This window comes from Egretta garzetta, unplaced genomic scaffold (assembly GCF_000687185.1).
Source record: "Egretta garzetta isolate BGI_Z169 unplaced genomic scaffold, ASM68718v1 scaffold154, whole genome shotgun sequence".
Taxonomy (NCBI): Eukaryota; Metazoa; Chordata; class Aves; order Pelecaniformes; family Ardeidae; genus Egretta; species Egretta garzetta.
Window position 1 is genome coordinate 9056915 of NW_009259600.1, and position 23197 is coordinate 9080111.

The 23197-nt window shown below is 39.0% G+C and overlaps 1 protein-coding gene across 2 annotated transcripts; it reads left to right on the forward strand.

Annotated features, from left to right (window-relative positions):
• The first annotated feature begins 5143 nt into the window (after nt 1–5143).
• EBAG9 (estrogen receptor binding site associated antigen 9) lies at nt 5144–19447 on the forward strand. 2 transcript variants are annotated; one of them, XM_009638397.2, is made up of 7 exons: nt 5144–6171; nt 7060–7157; nt 10548–10626; nt 10834–10992; nt 12512–12619; nt 13637–13728; nt 18912–19447. In XM_009638397.2, exons 2-7 carry the CDS (start codon nt 7075–7077, stop codon nt 19030–19032), a joined length of 642 nt encoding a protein of 213 aa, XP_009636692.1. In that variant the 5' UTR covers nt 5144–6171; nt 7060–7074; the 3' UTR covers nt 19033–19447. The 2 variants fall into 2 exon arrangements, with proteins under 2 accessions (XP_009636692.1, XP_035749786.1); XM_035893893.1 differs by lacking the exon at nt 5144–6171 and adding an exon at nt 6183–6288.
• The last annotated feature ends 3750 nt before the right edge of the window (nt 19448–23197 follow it).

Below are 23197 nucleotides of genomic sequence, written 5' to 3' on the forward strand. Positions count from 1 at the left end.
CCGCCCCGTTCCACTGCCCGGCTGGTCCGGGCCCCTTCTGGGTGGAGAGAGGGGGGGAAATTTCACGGGCTGGGAAAAAAACGGCGAGTAGGTGGGCAGCCTTTGGGGGCTGGGAGGTTTGGCACCCTGTGGGAAAGGAGAGGCGGCGGGGGGGAGCCCCTCCTGTTAGGGCTGGGGGGTTTAAAGTTTTTTTGGTGTTCTTAGAGACTCTGTGGGACTGCACTGCATGGGGTTACCTGGTCTGAAATTTTTCTTTGTTCGTGCTGAGTGACAAATTGCCTAAAAGTTAGCATGAAAGTTGCTTAGCACACCGTTAAAGACTTAAGAATCTCTTATCAGGCCACAGAAAACTTACGGGCTACCATCTGGCTTCACTGCTGGCTCTAACAACACGTGAGCCTGGGCTGTTCTGTAGAATGGTGGGGCACTATTTCATGGCCATGAATTCACCATGTAAGTGCCTCAGTTGCACATCTAATGAAAAATAGTATAGCTTGCTGCTTTGTAGTACATCTGAATACTCTAGAAATACAGATTTGCCCTGTGGAGATTTCTTTAAGCCATCTTGCACAGCATGTCTGCTAGTGTATCTTGATTGTAAATAACTGGTGCTTGTCGAGACAGCAGATGTTGCAAAATTATTTTGTGGTAGTAATGGTGAGAGTGTGTTAGTTTGTCATCTCTGACTTTCTGTGTAGATACAGATAGCTTAAGTCCAGGGTGACTAATAAGGACTGGAACAGAACTGGGGTCTCTTAAATCCCGATTCTGTGTCTGAGAACTTCTCCACTGTGGCGAAGTCAGTTACATGAATTAGTGCATTATGTCAGAGACTTCTTACAAATGTGAACGGAGTTGTGTAGTATCATGGGGTTGCATGACTTCAATCTTTGTTCTGTATGCTGATTTTCAGAAGGCAGTAGCGTATATAGATAAGGAATCATCAAACAATGACTGTGATTAGTCAGTGGATGTAAACTTTCTACTTCAACTAATGTTGCCTTGAAAAATAGAACTTATTCAAATAGAAGAGAAAGCTTCAAGAGTTCACATTAATAAGACTGGAACTATATTCAGTTTCTTGGAGAGAAAGGGGTGAGATGAGGTGGTATTACTATAGAAGTTTTATGGCTCTAGGAGTAGCAAGCTTAAAAAAAAAAGTTGAAACTCTGTGTGTCATATAGCGGTGTTGGGTGTCTAGGAGCGACTTAGGAATTGCCAGATGCATCAATTTTTACTGCCTTTAGTTAGAGAAACATTCCTTCTTGAATTTTGATATCTTCTGCAGCTCCTGATAGTCATGAAATCTTCCTGGATTTGAGCACCTTCGATGACTTAGCTCAGTCCCATAAATCATAGGCAGAGTAGTCTTCTCTCCCAGCTACCTCCCAACTGCCTAGTTAGGGTGCTTGCACTGAAAGTTGGAGTATTAGTGTGGAAACTGCACTGCCTGTTACGGATGTTCCCTGACTACCTACCTTTAGTTAGAGGAGATGCCTCTGAATCTTCCCTTTGGATTCTTCCCCTCTCTCTGTTGCTGTAGTAGCATGGTTTCAAGGTTCACTTGTGTTGCCGTTTAATCTATCCATTTATCAAACTCGGTGGTAAGGGCATTGACCTGGTAAGTTTTTTCCTCCTCCTCCGGTGTTCCCAAAATTATGTTTCTATATAAAGTGATTAAAAAAAACCGCAACCAACCAAAAACCAAACATAGAAATCAACCAGGAAGAGGGAAGTGGAACCTCCTCCTTAGGCTACAGAATCATGGTTGCTCTCTTTGAAATGCAGGAGGTGCTGGTTGTGTCTTTCAGTACCTGACTGAATGCTGTTCCTGAATCATTACATTGCCTTTTAAAAAATGTCTTTGTACATCTTGTAATGTACATGATTTGGAGGAGGGTTTCTGTGCTTGAAAATAAAAAGTTATTTTAGCTCTACCTACTAATCTTCATAAGATTCCATCTCCCTATAAACCTGCTTGGGCATCTTCAGATTGATGTGGCCACTCCACTTCTGTAAAACTTCGTACAAAATTCAAGGAATCCTGTCCTTGCCACTGAAACTTTGGATAATCATATGGTACTTGCTAAGTTTTTATCAGCTGTTCTAGTGAAAACATACTGGTTCAGTGGTGGTTTTGTGGAGTTTTGGAGCTGACACATGTAAGCACTGAAGGCCGTGTTAGTCTTTTGTACTAGGAAATGGTCATCTAATCTTGCTTTAGGAGGGTGAGGCTTTTTTTGTGGCTACTCATGTAAATATGTAGTTGGCGGGGAACCTTTCAGTTTCAGCCAATTTATTTTTAGTCTTGATTTAGATGCCATCCTTTAGCTATTTAGCTAGCTGTGTTTAATATAAGTTAAAGTCACTGTTTCCAAGATGTCTTCATGTATTCATTCCAGAGTCACAGATGAGTTGATGTGAAAGAAAATGTCATTTATTCACAAAGCACTGGTAATTCAAGGCAGAAATTCCATTCTGAGGATGGTGACACCTAAATAAAACTACACAGTACAAATCAGTCAGCATTGTAGAGGAACAGAAGAGAGCAGAATGGGTGCTCTGTGATATGAGTGTTTTGACATCTTTTTCAATACCTGTAGGAGATGAGTTCACTAGAAGAAAACAAGTCTCTAAAGCAACTTTAGTGCCACAAAGTGACTTTGTTTCAGTCGACTCTGTCTCTTGACATACTGTTTAAGTGGTGTTTGTGTGTGCAGTTAGGTATGAAAAAGGAAGTGCTTCTCCAGATGACAACGTGCTCGTTGTACAGCGATGGCCAGTGAGAGTCTTGCTTATTGTACCATAGTTGACTAACTCAGCTGGACTGTACGTGCTGTGGACAATTTGCTGGCTAGTGTCAGTGAAGTCAGGCGTGCCACTGCTGAAAGCTGAAAGTAATGTAAAAATGTTTCAGTTCAATACATTTCTGAGCTTCCTTTCCCTTCGCTATATTTCCTTTATGGATCCATAAAATGTTTTCAGGGATAAGTTGCCTCATTCTTCTGACTTGGCTCTAATGTGTTTAACATCTTGCTGCTGCCGAGCTTCAATCCTTTCCATGCTCATCCTGCATGTGGGCAATTGCTGTGACATTTTACCAATAGGAAGGCAGTGTGAGCTGCGCAAGTCAAACTCCAGCTAAATTTGATGTCTGTTACAAAATTGTTGCATTGGCTGCTAGAATTAAATTAATTAGGACTCATGTCCTGATTTATTTACTTATTTATATCTGGAACTTAAAAGTTCAGTTGGCAGTAAGTCTGATAAATGTAATACATTAGAAGCAATCTCAATAATGGGAGAAGGAAAGTTCTATCTCATTTTACAAATGAGAAGCTGAGGCATGAGGCGTGGTACGCACAGAGGTCTATCAGGCCGACAGACAACTCTATCAGATTTTCTGAATTCTAGTCCAGTGTTTCACCTTTGGCTTCATCAGTTAAGAAATGTTCTAGGATTCTTGCTGGAGCACTGCCACTTTGTATTATGTCTTTGTGCCATCCTGTATTGTAGTCAGCTGCTGATACAATTGTAGGTCCTTTTGGGATTGATTATCAGGGAAAGGCTTAAAAAAAGAAAAGGAAGAAAGAAGGCTTTGGCCCTGCCATTTAGCATTACACCGTTCAGTATCTATTCCTGTTCATGAGATAAGGAAGATACATGGCTGTGCTTCTTTCCAGTGTTTGAGAAAGATGGAGAACAAGAAAAGAATGAACACTTTGTTTCACTTAACAAGTTTAGTGTAATGGTGTCAGGTGAATTAAGTTTGCAGTGAACTCGGGAAGTATTAAGGTTCAAGGTACATTTGTATTTATACAACTGCTTCAGAATGTAAAATCATTTCCCTTTGGGAAAATCAATTAATTTTCTTAAAAAACCCAAAACCACACACACACACACACCCACACACACACACACATCAAAACCTTTAGCTTACCTTTAACTTTTCTTTTTGGGAAGTGCTGTCCTTACAGCAACGCATAAATGCTTCAAGTGCTGTTTCAGACACCGGGGAGAATGCTTGACTTGTCCTAATCTTGAGCCAATAATTGGTTCAAGATTCTATTTTAAACAACTTTTAGTACATTGCTAAAATTAATGCCTATATACTGCTTCATATCTTAATTAGCAGTATAAAAAATAAATACTGATTAAAGTACTTTTTAAAGGTGCAGGATTGCAGGATTAGTAATATTAGCAATTATTACTATGGTGAGCTGATAGCATGTTGTTGGCAAAACTCTGTGCATCTGACAATTTGTAGTGTGCAGAGCTTACTTGGCAAGACTAGAATCGAAGTTCAGAGAAGAGGCAGGCAAAACAGTACTTGCTGTCTTGAAGGGCCTAGTGCTGCTGCAGGTGAAGTGAAATGCAGCTTTAACACAAATACATTGTATGATTGTGTGTTATCTGTCATCATAACTCTGACATTTTTGAATGACGTGTAGAAAGTGGAGAGGGTCAAGCTATCTGATTGTTATGGGCAATGATGATAGCTATTGAACCCTGCCAAATAGGCATACTGGTGATATCGGAAGTGTCATCACTCATGTATAGGAGTGACCTGGGAAAAATGGTGGCTAACTCCTGTCAGCAGTGGACTTGACAAGCTTGCAAGCCAGACTTCTTGTGGATTCTGTTTTGTAGTTGTTTAACTTGACATTGGGAAGTCAATGCACTATACAATTTGATATATATATATGTGTGTGTGTGTGTGTATATATATATATAATATATATGTAAAAATGAACATTAGTTGAAAAACTGGGGTTATATATGCTTACATATATATTTACACATACGTATGTGTATATATATGTGACATGCTTGAATGTTGTTCTGATTTTAGTTTTGCGCTTAGCTAATAACCTTCCCAGTCCTTTGAACTTAGGAACAAATATCAAGTCTGCAGACGTTTTTGAGTAACAGTTGCTTTATAAAACAACCTTTTTCAATCAATAGCTGGTTGTGTGTGGGTTTGTTTTGTTTTTTTTTTTAATTTAGGAGCTGTCTTGGCTGTGTGGTGTGGCGGTTAGGTAGGCTAAATAGTGGGGAAAATGGCTTTACTCTTTCTAATGTGGAGTACTTTTCTACTCCTTCCCTCCTGCCCCCCAAGCTGTTAGAAGAGTGAATTCTGACAGAAAAGTGGAGTGAGCTTCTAAACAAGCTTCCTTTCAGAAAAGATGTACTTTTATTCTCATTTCAGCAGTTCACCTGCTCTTCGTACCGCAGATACCAGGTAGATGGCTTCTAGCTGCCTCTTCTAAAAGTAACAATTTCTTTCACCAATTCAGGGTTAGTTTGCAATACTTTCTGCCTTTAGAGTAGACAACTGTCCATCTTGTTGCTGTCTGCTATTTTTTCACTAACTTCCACTATTTCTGAATCCTTCAAATTCTTGACTGATGCCTTCTTCTGTCACCTAGATACTGTCAAAATTGCTTATTCCAGAAGGTAAGGAAGTGCTTGAGCACAATATGAAATTATCGTCCTGTCTTTAAAACTGAAAGCTAAATGTGTTGGACAGCATCTGCTGTTCTTGCTTCTTTGTGGGAAGTTTGCCTGTTCCCTATTCCTGTTAGGTGAAAAGCTCATTTAATACCCACTCTCGTACAAGCTTATCTACATTTTTAAATCTCCCATGAAATGAGATTAGGACAATGCTAGTGTTGAAGTAGAGGTAAAATGTGTCTTATGAGGCCTCTCTCCTGAGCTACAGCTTGGTAGTGTGCTCTGTAATTTGGTAGTTACTTACTGACTTAAGCCTTCCATTTTACAGTAAAAGGGCCTGTTTGTTTAGTATCTACCCTGTATGATTTTTCAGTAGTGAAAATTCCTTATCTGGACCGAATGTGAAGCAGTATTTCCAGTACTGTATTACTACAGTGTTTAATACTAGTTACATTATAGCAAATGAGCACCAATGAAAAAATAAATCTTAAGCTCCATGAAGCTCACAAATCCCATTATGTACTTTTTAATAAAATCCTCAGGACAGTATTGGAGCAGCCCACCTAATGATCCACCTTCCTGACTCTTCCTAACTTAAAGCCTGGAATATAAAAAGTGATTTAAATGCCATAGCATATTTGAAATCAAGCTGTCCTTCCATGGAATGCTCATGGCCTGAGGAAATGTCACAGGGCTGCCTTCTCTTCTCACCAGGAGGTATGTTAAACTTACAACAGAAAATGTTGTTGCAAGTGTAGATGTATGTAATGAAAAGCTATTTGTGAAGCCTAACGTCTTCTTCTTTGCTCTGAAATCTTCACCTGTAGAAGAGAGGTAAGGGATCCTTTTATTACAGCAGATTATTTTGACTCAATCTGTACCTTTTTGAGGGGATCTGTTGGAATAATGTGGTATACTGTGTATAAATTCTCTAGATTATCAAATTGACACTGAAAAATAGCTGCCAACATAAGTGGCTTCAGCCAAAGGTCAATTTTTTATTGGCTGGGTTAGCTAGCGTGATCCAGTCTGGCACAGGAATATTGATAGATCTAGGGGTTCACTGGTGCTACAGTGCACACAGGATGAACAGTCTTTGCTGATGATATTTCAGTGACACTCATTCTAAAATACAGTGTTTGTTCTCATCATACATTTCCATCAAAATAGAAACTATATTTAAATGTCCAATTTTGACTAAATTTAAAATTTGTATATGCAAGACTTGCTCAAGCTTCTTACAGATGATTATTCTGTTCTCCTTGCATTGCTGGTGTTCAGTGCCATTGTTCGTGTCTAAAACAGATCAGCTGTACAGTCACTGCAATTGATTGCCTGCCCTTCCCCTTTAAAAGTATCTTTAACTGTGACTTTACCTATAATCATGTGCTGTTTCTTTAAAGGTCATATATATTAGGTACTTGTATTAATTACATCAGTGAAATGTCCCAATAGTAGTGTCTTTGCTCCAGGTACCTCCTCTCTTTTCTTGCATTAATATAGTTTCACAGGATTCTTCTTGCTTATGAGCAACTAAGGAAATTGGCTTTAAGAACTATGTAAAGATGTATAATCCTCTACATCTAATTTTTTTTTCTTTTGCAGGAAGGGTTTCTCACCATGGCCATAACACAGTTTCGACTCTTTAAAATCTGTACTTGCCTGGCAGCAGTGCTTTCTTTCATTAAAAAGTTAATATGCAGGTAAACATGTCTTATTTAATTTGGTTACCTTTTCTTTTTTGATTACAGGTTCTTCTACTTCTTTCCTTCTCCCAACACCCACCCACCACTCTTCCCAGTTCTGATTTTACTAACTGCAAAACAATCAAGACAAATAAAAACTAAGTCAAATTCATTCTTTAATCTTCATATTCCTTCAGAGTGCAAAAGTCTATGTAGTGCAGTTGTGAGTGTATTTTGTGGTATGATAGCTCTAATGAGCGGTGTTTTCTAAACAGCTATGACAGGGTTTTAAAATTGCCTTTTAAGGCTATCCTATGTCAAACTTGAAGAAAAATTTTTCTCCGCATTTTCTAAAGGAGCTTGGCAAGCAATATTTTGTTTTTTAAGGGGTTCAGTTAATGGCAGCATCCACCCAGTCATCAGTCAGTAGGATTTCCTTATAAACGTAAGTGATTCTCATCCTGCTTTATTAAGAAACGTTTGCCTGAAACTTCAGATTGTTCTGCCTGTTGAAGATTCTTTCAGAAGTTTGGAGGACAGTGATTAAAGTTCAAGGGAATTGCCTTTTTTTTTTTTTCTTTTTAATGAACGTGACTTATTTTTGCTTACTCTTGTAAGTCATACTTAGTGTTCTTTTGCATTGTAGACAATGAACACGGCAATGTAGTACCTAGAAGAATTCAAAAACCCATCAAGAGTTACAGTTAAATAGTAGTAGGGTTCGACAGTACAGTAGCAGAGTACCTGAGGTAGATCTTCTCAGCACTGTGCTGTCATCTGGACTGCTGTTCCTTCTTGCCACTCTTGTAGAATGTTGTTCTACATAAACAAATAGCAGTCTAGAGAAATGTATTCTCCTTTTGTATAAGATCACTACTTTGCCAGTGAGGTTAAAGCATATGCAGAATATATAGTAAACAAAAAATAACTGTTTATTTCCTGTTCACCTTTACTTATTCCAAGAATAAGAGGAAGCTCTCAGCTGCTTGGTAAACTCACTGCGGATCTAGTGAGGCTTTGAAGGGATACATTTTAATGATGCATACAAATACATAGTTGTCAACCTTAGTGCTATGATTTGAATTCTGAATTAAATTAAGAATACTTGCTGTTTAAGTTCTAAAAGGAGTCAAAACACTGAGTTGATGGTAGCTTCTATATTATGGGGACCCTTCATCTCTCTAAGTGTTAAGGTAGCTTTTATAAGCAGATAATTGTTTGGTAGGTGTAATGACAGTATTTTTCCTCCATTTTTCAATTTTTGAACTAAATGCTTGAAATGAACAGCTGAGGAACTGCTTGGGAGTAAAAAGTAGGAGAACTTTTCTTCTGTGACTAACAGTTGAAAGAATGAAAATTTAAAATCTTTCACATAAGCAAGTCAGTAGATCAGATTAGTTCAGTCCATTAACTACAGATGTTTCTCTTGTTTAATGTCAGCTGCAAAGCATAGCTTGGTAAGTTTTGTCTTCCTGTAATGCACCCTGCATATGAGCATGCCTGATAACAAGCAAATCTGATTTAATTAAATGTGCATTTTAATTCAGTGGATATGAGCTAGTACTTATTTAGTTTATATTAGTTTTTAATTTAAACAAGTACCTGTAGAGATAGTGCATCTTCTAGTCAGTGTAAAGCCTACATTTAGTACTAGTCATCTGTTTAGTTAAAACTTTTTTTGATCAACAGTGGCCTGCCTGAATTCACTGTTTCCAGGAATAAAAGGCATAAGTATAAAAAGAGATGAAACTTCATTCTGTTTAAAATCTCTAGTTATCTTCTCCAGCTGAGAAGTCTGGATGCTGCTAGTTAGTAAGGAGAAACAAAACCAAGAATTCTAGAGGCATTTGGCTTTCAGAGCGGTGATCAATATCTGTCTAATGATGGTTGTGAAGCAATAAGCATCTTTTTCCCTATGTAGAAAAAGAAGTGGAGATATGTAGCCTTCCTCGGTGCTGCTGTGTGTAGTATACTCTTTCCTATGTTGTATGACAGAAGCTGTTGCCTCCCACCTTCACCCTTGTCAGTGTAACATTTTGGCTGGATAAATGTTTGTTATAAGCCACTTGCTGAAGTCTTCTAGGTCATATAAGTAGGGAAGTGCATATAATTGCAGAAGTGGTGGCTTAGAGTACTGTTAAAGATATGGATGTTGTACAGGTCAGAAGGAGGAGATTTCCAAGCTTGGGCTTCCTTTAGAGATGTCAACTAAATCCAATCAGCCAGAACCAGAAGTCTCTAATGTGTTCGAGGGAACAGTGTTTTCACCTTCCTTTACCCCTAAACTATGTTGCTTTTCAGCGTAAAGGAGCAGTTTCTAAAGGGGCTAGAGTTAATTATATAAAGCTTGAAAATTTGATGATAGCACCTGATCTTTCCTGAGGAAGAATCTGTTGGGCTTCAAGTAGGAAAAATACATCTAATCACTCGCCAGCATGCAGCAGAGGTGGTATTGCAAGCAATTCAGCTATTCTGAGTTGATGGTAGAATGTTCTATAACAGTAGAACTAACGCACTCCAGATTGTAGTTACCCAGTTGTATTTTCATAAGCAGTAATAAATAAAACATAACTTTTCCAGGCTGTATAAGGTTATTTACATGACTTTTACTATAGGAGCTTACACTCCTTGGGGAAAACAAGCCTGAATTTCATTCTCTTGTCTTGTAAGGTTTTAAAATATAGTGAATGTCACCTAAGAAAATTTTGATTAGTTTTTACTTAACGGCAGCGTTCAAAGATCACAATATCTAGGTGCTTTCTTTGTAATGCATTAGTGTTTGTCTTCAGCTAAAATTATTTTATGTAGTTGCTGAAACGTTTTTGTTGAAACAGTATTCTTAAAGTATGTAGAAGTGTGTATTGAACAGAAGCTGTTGACTTGCATAATCTTGTATTACTTCTGTTCAGACTTGGAAGGAAAAAGTGCTTTGGAGGGGCTTTTAAAATCAACCAGCTCAGCAAGCTATTTTGTGAGACACAGCTTAACATCTAAAACAAGTAGAAAAATTTCTCAGCTTACAGTAGAAATGGTTATCTTTGAACAAACGCGGATCAATAATGTTTGCTTCATAAGCACTGACAATCAAAAAATTTTAACTGACTGTGTGCAAATAACTGAGTTAATTTATCCATTTTCATAGTTCTTAGAGTAGCTCCTATACTTCGACTGCAGTTTGAAAAGTAAATTACACTTTGAAATTGTTGTCAACGCCGCTTTAGATTCATGATGAAATTCCTTTATTTAGCTGAATTTTACTATCAGTAATTAATATTAAGGTATTTTAAGCACTTAATGTTTTAGCCAGGACTATTTACAGTAGTGCTGTTCTCAGACTTCCTTTTTGTTTTTTTTAAACTTAGTGCTCATGTTTTCAGAGCTTGGAGGAATCCTACATTTTTCTTTCAGGTCTGGAAGAGGGCGAAAGTTAAGTGGAGATGAAATAACTTTGCCAACCACAGTGGATTATTCATCTGTTCCTAAACAGGTAATTGCTTAAGTGGTAGGTGATTTAATCACTCTGTTAAGTGATTGTCTATTATACCAGTCCTACCACAGAATTGGTATATATCTTAGAAAAAATACAATATTATTACATATGCTATATAATAGTAAGTATATATCTTGGCAAGATACAAGAAGACAAGGTTTTACTTGCAGGTAATATTAACTTGTACCATATACTTCTATTCAGCCAGAAGTAGAAGACTGGTCTTCATGGGATGAAGATGCACCTACCAGTGTGAAAATTGAAGGTGGCAATGGTAATGTGGCTGCTCAGCAAAATCCTTTGGAACAAATGGAACCTGATTATTTCAAAGATATGACACCAACAATAAGAAAAACTCAGAAAGTAGGTATTGCGCTTTCAGCTATACTTAACAGAGGGTTTTCCTTGCTTTGAAATAGGCTATGAGTAAATTGGCAGAAGGTGCTTCTGGTAAAATTAAGCTGTCCTATTGAAATGAGAATAGGTGCTGATGTCTAGTCTAACATGTCCAATTAAAAATACTGACTCTTTGAGATCTTACCAGATGTGATGGTCATTCATGTTTACATCTTTAGTTTTAATGTTATTGGAAACTTATGAAGAATTTAATAGTCTGAAGGGTCTGGGAAGTATAATGTGAGAACCCTTGAGTCACTTTAATTCTGAAAATGGAACCACTGCACTAAGATACTTATGCTCATACCTTTCCATTATTTGAACAGAGACTTTCCGTGCCCTGCTTTACTGAAGTTTGAGGTAGCAGCACTGCTGTTCTAGAAAACAATGGTTACTTGTTTCACCAAGTTATATTGGGGAGTCTGGAATTAAGGAACTGGTATTTCAAAATAGTGTTACCGCTCATATCTACAATGTCTGGAAGTGGAACTTCAGTCAAATAACAGAGTCTGTCATTGTTGAGTAAGATGGTCTAGTCCTGTTTCCTTTCTTGCATTGGTACTAGCATTTGTACAGTCAGTGGAACTGTGAATCTACCTCTTTAGGAAGCAGAGGGGACTTAAGGTATGCTAAACAAAGTGAGTAAGTTCGTGTCTTGAGGTCAAGACAAGTAAGGGATACATGATCTTGGCAACTGTGTTAAATTTTCTGATAAGCCTTTTAGGGGAGGCATTAGTGCATGTTTTTTAGCCAGATCAGTAAAGAGCTTTACCAGTTGATGCGATAGTAAATTACATTTCAACTATTGGAATTTAAATTGTCTGCACAGATGGGCTATGTCAACGGTGGACAGAGGGAAACCAATGGATGTCATCTATCTGGACTTCTGCAAGGCCTTTGACACGGTCCCCCACAACATCCTTCTCTCTAAATTGGAGAATTGGAATTTAAATTGTCTGCACAGATGGGCTATTGAAGTAGATAAGAGAACTCATGTTCCAAAGCAGTGTAGCTGTGCAGACAGCTCTGTCCTCAAGAGTAGTATTTTATACCTATCATGGAAGGAAGCATGATTTCTCCAAGGAATATATCATGTAATTGATAGCTTATACAAGTACTGGGAGATGTGGCTATTTGATCTGTAATTCTCTGTGCTCTTTCGCTGCCTTGATACAGTCATGTGACTTAAGAAAAAACTAGTGGGGGAGGAGGGAGTTCTTGTGTCTCTTGACTGCCTTGATACAGTCATGGATTTCCATGTGACTTAAGAAAAAGCTAGTGGGGGAGGAGGGAGTTCTTGTGTCTCTTGTATTTAGCTTCTCTCACTTACCAGTTCATTTGGCTGTACAGTTTCCGGAACCTGAGCAAGTTTGAGACAGAGTGTGGTGTTGTGAAGCTGTGTCTTCACAGGCACAGAGTTATATGATCACCACAGAATCTGTGCAGTACTTACCACTTTTCATTCCTTTTTTTTGAATATTTTCAGATAGTTATTAAAAAACGAGAGCCTTTAAATTTTGGGATTCCAGAAGGAAACACGGGATTCTCTAGCAGATTAGCAGCTACACAAGATATTCCTTTTATTCACCAGTCTGTAAGTATGCTCTAAGTATTGATCTTGTATTTGACAGTTAAATGACTGTTCTGTAGGAGAAGGAATAGTCTGCCTAAGGTCTGTGTTGTAGGGAGCAAGAGGAATGGTTGTGGAATAACATAATTGTTTTAAAATTCAGTATTTGGTTCAAAGCAATTAAGTAGTTAATCTACTTTTAACTTACTTATTCTACTGAGAAACTTAACAGATCAGTGAGAAAAAGGTAAGAAACTTCCAAACTTGCATAATTGCAAATCTTCTAAAGCAATGCACTGGATATTTTTATTTTTTGGATTCTACACAGTAAGTTCCTAGCAAAAGAGTAGAAGATGCTTTTTTTTCTTTGTTCCTTGAAAGCCTCTGGGTTACCTTTGCTTTATTATCTTGGACCCATTTTTACCCTTCTGCTTTTCCCTTCCTTTCTGTAGGGTTTGTATTCTAACAGTATCCTAACTTTTGCTCTTTAGCCTTTGAAAAAAGTCTAGTTACCTAACAGCCTGTCTGTTTAGAGGGAGATGCGCTCTCTCTTCCCCTTTGCCGTCTTCAACAGTGCTTCTGCTTTGATTAACATAATGCACAAAAGGGTCTAGGCAGAAAGCAGTACAGAATAGTCATACCACTTCCTTAGACTGTCTGTAATGAAAAAAATTCAGGAAAGGACTTCTAGTGAGTAAAAGCAGCACTCAAGTGATGTTGGACACAAACGGGAATGTACACATTGGTTTGTCCATACAACTTCCAGAAATCTTTTACATTATCTACTCAATTCATCTGCTCAACTTATGTCCTTCTTCCTAAAAACGCACTCCAGTCCTTCCTTCCTTCCTTTGTTATCCACCAATAGAATCCAAAAAACCCTCCAACAATTAACTGGAAAAAGTCAGGGGAAAATGCATAAACAATAAGCTGAGAAATACTGTCATTTCTTAAATACTTCTGGAAGTCTGAAGCATCAAAGTTAAAAATAAGTGTTTTATCTAATTTTTCCATGTGCTTAGAGCTCCTCTTTTGTTTCAGCCTGAACTGGGAGACTTGGATACTTGGCAGGAAAATACTAATGCCTGGGAAGAAGAGGAAGATGCTGCCTGGCAGGCAGAAGAAGTTCTTAGGTAATTGGAAATAATATAACACTATGTTAAGTTTTACGTGTAAAATAATCAAATACAGGCTGATTTGTTGTAACACCTTTCTGTTCTAAGTGCTAAGAATTGTTAAGTAATTCTTAAGACAGACTATTTTTATGCATCTAATATTTATGTAGCAGAACACTTTTTGTATCTAATAAATTCAGTAGATGATGTAGTGGGGGAAATCTGAGAATCACTGAAATGTTAGAACAACGTGTTAACCCCCCCGCCCTCCCCCACAAACACAATTTATTATGTACAACTAGCACATTTCAACTTAAGTAAAATACCACTGGATGCCCTTATAAAAGGGATCATAACCATGTGCTGTGAAGTAAAAATAGTTCAGGATAGAAGGTGAAGTGATAAATATGTTCTTGGAATCCCCACAGGACCCATGCTTTTCTAGATAACTTAACTGAACTAGCTGATAAGGCGTGAATGCAAAATCAGTGTCTTGCACAAAATTAGTGTGAATACTTCATCTGTTCCATTTGTGTTCTTTTTTCCTCTTAAGAACACGTGGAAGGAGTATGAAGGGTAAAGAGATGTAGGCTGAACTTAAACTAATCACGTGCAATGATTTGAGTTGGCAGGGACTTAAGTTAACCTGCTTCATTTCAAGTTTTTATCAAACTTTGATTGCTACATCATTAGAAAACCTGCCTCAGATGGTGCCAGCTTCTTAAACTGCTCTCATTCTACTCACAAAATCAGAAATATGAGGCTTCAGTGGGACAATGGTGATAATATGAAATAAGGACATTCAAAAATCATTCTAGAACTGTGTATCTTTAAAGGAAAAAAAAGAATTTTTGCAAAAGAAGGATTCTGGTCAACTATTTATTGTAATATTGGAGAAAATATACTTTTTTTCAACCAGTAGACTAAGACAAGAGGGAGGTCACCAGCACACTTTTGATGCATTAATGGTAGATAATAAATTCAACCAGTTCCAGTTTTGTGAATCTTGCTCTGCAGCAGCTTAACATGTGAGAATAGGGCTGTAATGCAAATATTTTTGTAAACTTAATCAGATACCTGTATGTGTACATTCTGGTCAGTATCTTGGTTGTTTTTTTTTAACTTCAGCACTGAAACTGTTTCAGGTCTTGTCTTTTGCTAACGTATCACAGAAGTACAAGCTTTGTGATATGAATGATGTGCCTTTGGGCTGGTTTTGTTCCAAGGGTAGTACCTTTTCCCATAAAGAATATCAACAGGCTCAGTAAGATCTTTAATCGCTGAAGTACAATCTACTGAGACTTAATCTATGATGCACCAGACAAAGAAAATGAAAAACAATGAAAAATACTTACTGCTTTTTTTTTTTTTAACTGAGAAGTGAAACAACTATTTTTGCTAACTGCAGAGACTGCATTGTACTTTACTTAACCCTTAACCACGTTCCGCTACAGATGTTTTTAGGACTATGAAAAGAAGTACTCAGACTTTCCAAAGCAGGGACTCGTCTTACACAAACTAGCTACCACAAATGATCTGGCCTATGCATACGCCAGCTTATTTCTGGAGTGTAAAATTTGTGTAACGGATAGTCCCAGGATGGTCAAGGGTGTATTGTCTGCTGATTGTCAGGTTCATGCTCTAGAATACTTAGTAAGAGAGATCTCTGACGTGGCGATAGCAGTGGGGTTTTCCCACAAACTCTGTTTTTCAAAGTGTCATCTTACTTGGTTGAAGCTGTTCTAAACATTTCAGCCTGGCATCTTTACTATTGAAAGGCTTCAGCTCAAGTGGTTAGTTTTCATAGAATTCCTTCCTGGCCCCACTAAAAATTATCAAACTTTACTTGTTTTAGAAGGGATGCATATGTGTCCAGTATTTCAAGTAAATAGGAAGAACATGATCAGAACTGTAACTGTCTGTATTACATGCTGCTTGGCCAGCTATGAATCGCCACCTCAGTACAACTGATCGTTGTGTAAGCTGTATCCCAGCTGTGTGAAGGAAACCCTTTGTTTTATTCATGACATCAAATTACAATGTTTTTTTGTAATTGAGGAAAGTGTTGGCTGATTTTTAGGAAGATTGACAGGAAATACCTTCTTGGTTTAGAGCTTCTCTTACATCTGTTGTGTAATTAGCATCTGACATTTTAATGTAAAACTTACGTATGGTACTTGACAGGCCTGGCTCTGTTTTCAACCTGCTGTATTAAGGAAGTGATCTGGAGTCTCTTCTTAATGCTAGAAGACTGCATCTTGGTCTATAAGATGGACTGAAAATTTCAGACTGCTAAATGGGGGACAAAGTCACCATAACCCTCCACAGTGCTAATGCTGACTGTAGTCCAGCAGTGCTTACTGAGAATGAAACAAGTGTGCAGAAAAAGCGAGGGTCTCCCCTACATAGGTGTGTCTGAGTACCTGTTGGTGCTCAGTTAGTATTCAGAAGGGTCTTAGACTGGAATATTTTTTGTGTACTAACAGAATGCTGATCCATCAAGTAAAAATGGGCTGTGGCCTGCTAAATAGCGGAGAAGACTGTATCCTGTGGCCTTCTCTCTGGTGACTCAGTGTGTATAACTAACAGTTGAAATAAGCATGTATAGTAAGCCAAATGCCTCCTGGAATCAAAGCACGCTGAAAGACAGGGCTGAGGAGTAGGCTGCTAGTGCCTGAGAAGTTCCTGTAGTCTTAATTTTTTTTTCCCCACTCCTCAGTAGGTTCTGGGCTGGGATGCACTGAATTTTCCAGTCAGTGACGAATCAGTGTACTGGATGATAAACTGCATTTTCAGTCAATTGAAGTTAGTTAGAACTTGGTTTCTTCTGCAAATTGTAGATGCCTATTTGCACCTTTAGACTTTCTAATACCAATGAAGTTTTTTTCCCAGTGGGAACAGTTGAGCTAAATGCTGGTGTACTTTTAATTGTGTTGAAGTAAAAGACCAAATGGTATGAAATCTTTTTTATTACAGTTATTCAGTATGTATACAGTAAACAAAAACAAGCTGGAATAAGAACGTTTGCTAACTGTTCTGATTATAATTAGTGTTCTGCTAACCAATGAGGTTTAGGGTTTTTTTGGACATAACTTGTGTTAGGAATGCAAAGCAGGGTTGACATCAGGAGTGAATACTTGCCTGGTTTAAAGAGCTTGCATCATTACATGCAAACTCTGCTGAACTCCTTGTTTTGGAGCCCAGAAAAAGTGAGTCAGATATGGCTATAGTTGGTCATAAGCTCTTCCTTTATTGAGAAATAAAGCCTTCCTGAGCCTGAAAGGTAGTAACATTATGTTGAAAACTTGCAGGAAATTTGGAATAGAGATCAGTGTTTTGAATAATGACCAAGTAAAAGAGCAGTGTAAAGGTAATCACTTCATGGTAAGCTACTTGTTTATATTTTTTGGTCACTTCAGTTCCTCTGTCTGAGGTGATATGAAGGTCTTTTCTCCTTTGGGCGTAACTGAAGTCCAATAAAATTACTCAGCCAGTAGAGGGCATGGAAACCACTTCTCTGTGCAGAGGAGTTCTGTGTCCTGCTGTTTATAAGGGGGAAAAGAAACACGATCTGCTCTGACTTTCCCCGCTTCAGAATTGCAAATGAGTAGCAGCATTGATCAACACCTCATGTGGCTTTTTGGACCTCTACTGTCTCTTCATTCTGGCTGTTGTATGTATAGCTTTTTCCCTTCTGCAGCAGTTCAGAGGTGTGGGGAATATAAGAAACTCTGCTTCTCTCAAGTGGAAAATATTATTACCCTGCATATGCTAGACTGACAGCACTGTCAACTACCCAGCCTTCTGGTGGGATGTAGAATAGCAGGTCATGATCTCAAAAAAAAAAAAGCTTGGGCTTCCATTAACTTGGGAGATAGATCCTGATGTGAGTCACTAATTTCATTCTTCCGTGACAGACAGCAGAGCAGCTTAATAGAGTACAGGAAAACTTCTAGCCATTAAAAAAATCAATCAAGGAAAAACATGAAGGTATTAAATTAAGTGCAGCCCCTCTCCTATCCATTACAAAGATAATACATAGTGTTTGTACCTCAAGTATTTCAAAGTTTTCTGTGCCCAGTTTGTCCATAGTTGGAATCTACCAGAGAAAGTTGCTTCAGATGATGATAGCTTTTAATTCTGTATGTTTTACACACTGAAGTGGATGTGCGTAGGTAATTTTGGTGCATTGAACGTTATTTTAAAGTCATCTTGCAAGAACCTTAGCAAATTTTTCATATCTAATAAACTGAATCAAAAGCAAGAGTGACCTCCTCATGCCATTCCATTACTACTTATGGAATATAGGAGAAATCTGCAATGTGCCACTTGGAGTATGGATCTTCGTTGCCCCTGCACCACTCAGTGATGTGTTCTGTCTGAAGTAGGGGAATAAACTGAGTGCATTTTTGTGTTGTTTTTTTCCTTCGCTCTAGTCAGCTGTGTATTTGTTGAAACTGGAAACCTGTTTCTGTAGACAGATTCTTCAAGCTAGCAGGTAGTGATGTCTGGGGTTTTATAGCAGTGATAAGAAATAGTGCTAAAAGGATACTCAAATGAAGACTTCTAAATTATATTTTAATTTCCTTCAAGGCTATTGTTTATATTTGTACTGGACAGTAGAGTACAACACAGGTCCCGAACACGTGAAAGGCAATATTAGAAGTTATCTCATCTGATCACAAGGAAAATATTTGTAGTACTTGCATTACAAAGAGGATAGCTACTGATGCCTCCGCTGAGAGAAAGGGGAGATACAAGTCAACATTCCAGACAAGCTGAACTCTTCTGATTTGAATTTGAAAAGACTGGTAGTCTTCCTACTGAAAGCATTAGATAGATTAGATGATTTTTTTTTTTTCTTCTAAAGAGCTCTAGGCCTTATAACTGTTGTATACTCTTGCTGATTCACTTAATCTGAATCTTTGAGAATTGAGTGGCTTTTAGACTGTAAAATATTTGAGCAAATATTACTGCCCAAAACTAGATTAAACTGAAAAAAGGACTTCAGCACAGTAAAAGCATAACTGTTCAGAGCCTAACTGAAGCTAGACTAAAGTAGACTAAAGCTAGACTAAAGTAGACTAAAGCTCTGTTTTTTATTAGTTATAATAACCTATTTATTGACAGGAACTTAAGGTATGACTATGCTGAAAATTGGATTCCTGTTATTTAGGAATTTGTGTTTTCTTTACTTGCAGACAACAGAAGATAGCAGAAAGGGAAAAAAGAGCAGCAGAACAGCAACGAAAGAAAATGGAGAAAGAGGCCCAAAGGCTAATGAAAAAGGAACAAAACAAAATTGGTGTAAAACTGTCCTAACAGAAACCAGGCATCAGTGGCAACGCCAGTGAAAAGAGAATTTCAGCTCTACAACATGCGTAACGGTATTGATTTAAGTATTTCTAGGACTTCAACACACTGCTTGGTTTCAATACATTCTTCAGGTCATCTTGGAAGCCAGAATTCTCCCAAAATGTCTTGAACTACCAGTAGGTGGTTCTTAAAGGAGAAAAAACCCACAGAAAATCATGCCTTGAATGGAATGAAGTCTCCTGCAGTAGTTTTATTCCAGCACCCTTCTTTGCGGCAAAAGTGATTGAGCAAGGATGTTGATTGAAAGACACTCTTAATGAACAGCTCAAGCCTAGAGAAAAGAATGTAAATATTCAGTGGTGGGAAATCTACTGTATTGTCTGTGCTTACCTGAAACGTGTAATTAAACAGTTTTAAAGAACCCTTTGCTTCCTGCCTCATAAAGAATGTCTGCTTTAGACTTTTTATAGAAGTATTTATAAATAGTTTGCAGTTTTCCATGGGAGATCATGCTGACCTGTGCAGAAGAAAATGACTTGTGATGGATGACCTGCAACTCTAAACTCATTCCTGGTAGAGTACGCTATGGTAGAGCACAAGTTACAGCTGAACACTAAGGCCGATTTCTTGTCACTGTGTCACTTGCAGGTTCCTGTGCTCCCGTGCCCATTTGCAGCTCTGCAGTGGCTACCAGCAGTGGCATTGCTGCGCAGCAGCAGTGCACACTGCTCCTTTCTTATGAAGGCTGATGTTGTGAATGCTAGGGGAGTGGTTTAATCACTTACTTGTATTGGGAAATTTGTATTTCTAGCAGAAATTCTTTTACTTCCTACAGTTAGGAAAAAAAAAATCCTCACACCTTATACTTGATGCATAGGGAAAAATATTGTTTGTGTTCTTAATAAAGCTAGTGCGAAAATTCTTAGTTCGGTTAACAGCACTTCTCAAATTCTGTTTTTGTACACTTAGGATATGTGTTTACAGTGGAATTCCCCTGGGAAAAGTGGGCAAGGTAAATACGCAGTAGAAGACAGCAGTGCTTTGATGAAGAAGAAAAGTTAATGTCTGCTGGAAGGAAAGGTGGGTGGGAGGAGGGGAGTTGATGTGGTTCTTATGTCCAGTTGAGAGCTTCAGTGAATACCTTCTCCATCTTCTGTTGTCCCTGAAGAATTGCCTTTAGTGGCCTTAGTCACAGAGAAAAGTTCTTAAAAATGTTTAGTATGCTTGTCATACTGCTTAAAATTTTGCACAAGCCAGCTGATTTGACAGCAATTTTCAGATATAAAAGAAGTCCTTGAGAAATGTTTTGAAATACATTTTAGAAGGCAACAGTATGCATTTTTGTGCCTATTTTCTGCATGAGTGTTCTGGCTGGAGTAGGATGGATGAGTAAGGCCTGTGCAGACCGAACAGCGGCATGGCAAGCAAATCGGCTGGTACACGGCGCTGAAGTACCTGACAGTGGATGGGAGATAAAGCTTATTTACAGACTTTCTCCTTAATAATGTGTGCCTGTCCTTTTAACTGCGCAGATGAAGCGAGGAGGCACAAGTCGTCATGCTCTCACCATTGCTGACGCAGAGCAGGGAAACCTAATAGCCCTTGCCTACTTAAGGTAAAACCTCTTGGAAGCTATATCTTATCTTTCAAAAAAATAGTTTAGTGCTTACTATTGCTATTTCTGAGACAATGTAAAATAGATGCAAATAAGTACTATTTATTAAAAATAATGAAACATGGGCTAATTTAAAAGTTAGAAACAAAGCCCCTGGATACACCATGAAAGCGCAATTGTTTTTTCAGCCTTCAGCCATATTAAAACCCATTAGGTGCTGCCACCACCTTGCACGTCAGCCCTCCTGCATTGCTTTTACCTCTCCTGCTCTGTACTTGTGCTGTTTTGGGGTTCTTTCCTCTGTCTGCCTCCCTGTACTAAGCACGGCTGCTCTAAGAGTTGCTCCTATCTCCTCCTCCATGTGCTGAGATGATGCCAGTAAAGTCTCGGTGCTCTTGTATGTAGTATCTTCATGTTAAAACCCAATGCATGGGTATCCATTTCATATTTTTCATCTATGTCGTCTTTTCTTCTTCCTGTATCTTGATTTTTATCCTCAACAAATGTCAAAACTTTTTTCCTAAACATTTTGTTTAGCTGCTGCTCTGTCATTATCTTTTCCATCAGTTTGAGTTCCTTGAGGGATCTTGTAGGCCTGTGGGGTTTGCTGCTTTCCCTCCCGCTGCCATGGGCTCCTCCTTCTCCCTCTCCATACGCTGCCTGTTGGTCGCCTTCTTTGTTTTTTCTTTTTATTCTTTTCTGAAATCTAGTGATTGCCTTCACTGTTATTCTTAGTCAAGAATGGAAGATGGACCTGCCAGAAGGACTGAAAAATCATCTTCTCCTTGACTGTGCTATAACTGTTTGTGTTTGTAGTGCCCTGTGTTCATTTGAAGGGGTTTGGAGCAAAATGTTCACTTGTTCTTCTCATGTAGGACATACATAAACTAGTGCTTTCATTTTAGTATGTTTGTAGAGGTTGGGATTTCGGAGAGGTAGTTGATTTGGGGGGAAAGGAAGGAAAAGTGAGTATAATCAGAAGTTAAGAACAGCCTGGGGAGAGGGTGGACATAAGTAAGGGTGCAAGTGAAGCTGGTGGGGGGTGGGCAGTGCCTGTGCCTCAGTTCTCAGCAACTTAGGCACGTGCTGGGTGCCTCCAAACTGAATGTTAAAGAAAGGCTTTTTTGTTCTTGGGTTAGAAAGGAAAATGCTTAGAGGATTATCAACAGGACTTACTTCAGCCTGGGAAGGAGCTGGCTTGGTTCCTATGCTACCCTGTAAGCCTGAATTCAAGCAGACGTCTGCTATTTCACCCTTAGCCTGTGAGCTACGTCTCCTCCCCACCCGCACGCTTTGAGACAAGACTTACCAGTGGGGTGTGGGAGTGGGTATGACCATTTTCTAAACTCGTAGAAAAGGATAGGAGTTTTTATTGAACTGTTTGGAAGCTGATGGTCCTCCCCTAGCTACTCCGTTCAGCACCAGTGGGATCCAGGTGATACATGACTAAGACTAAAGCTGAATCTTAGAGGGGAAAAAAGTTAAGATGGTACATCTGCAGCAACAGCTAGCACATCCTCTGTGTATCAGGGAGCAAAGGTCGGTCCTCAAAAGTCTGGGACTGGAGGATTTATCGTGGCACTTAGGCCTCTTCTTAAAAAGACACTTGGAGCTGTCTACATCCTTGCAGTACGGAGGACTGTCGTGGTTTGACCCCAGCCAGCAACTGAGCCCCACAGAGCCGCTTGCTCGCTCCCACCCCCCCCCAGTGGGATGGGAAGGGAATCGGAAGGGTAAAAGTGAGGAAAACTCATGGGTTGAGATAAAGACAGTTTAACAGGGAAAGCAAAAGCCACACACAGGCAATGCAAGGGATTCATTCACCACTTCCCATGGGCAGGCAGGTGCTCAGCCATCCCCAGGAAAGCAGGGCTCCATCACGTGTAACGATGACTTGGGAAGACAAAGACCATCACTCCATATGTCCCCCCTTCCTCCTTCCCCCGGCTTTACATGCTGAGCATGGTGTCGTATGGTGTAGGATATCCCTTTGGTCAGTTGGGGTCAGCTGTCCCAGCTGTGCCCCCTCCCAACTTCTTGTGCCCCCCCAGCCTCCTCACTCGTAGGGTAGGGTGAGGAGCAGAAAAGGCCTTGACTGTGTCAGCACTGCTCAGCAGTAATGAGAATATCCCTGAGTTACCAACACTGTTTCCAGCACAAATCCAAAACATGGCCCCATACGAGCTACTGTGAAGAACATTATCCCAGCCAAACCCAGCACAAGGAGGAAAGCTGGAGGCTTGAAAGCGTGCTGAATTTTGGGTAGATATCAGAGCTAGGGCTTTTATTGGGAATGTGGTGGGAACGCTGTCACCTCTCGCTAATGCCTTACGAGAGCCAAGTGGACAGAAAGATTTTTAAGGGCAGGAACCAACTTTGACGTTATTCTGGTGTTAGCACCTTATGTCTTAAATTGCACGTTTAAATACACTCCTGCTAAATGGAGCCTGCCCGAAACACGGTTTGAAGTGAGTTTAACCTACTGAAATTTTAAACATAAGCATAGGTTTGTGCTGCTTTGTTGCCTGCTTGCTGCAAAAGAAACCTGTGTAGTTA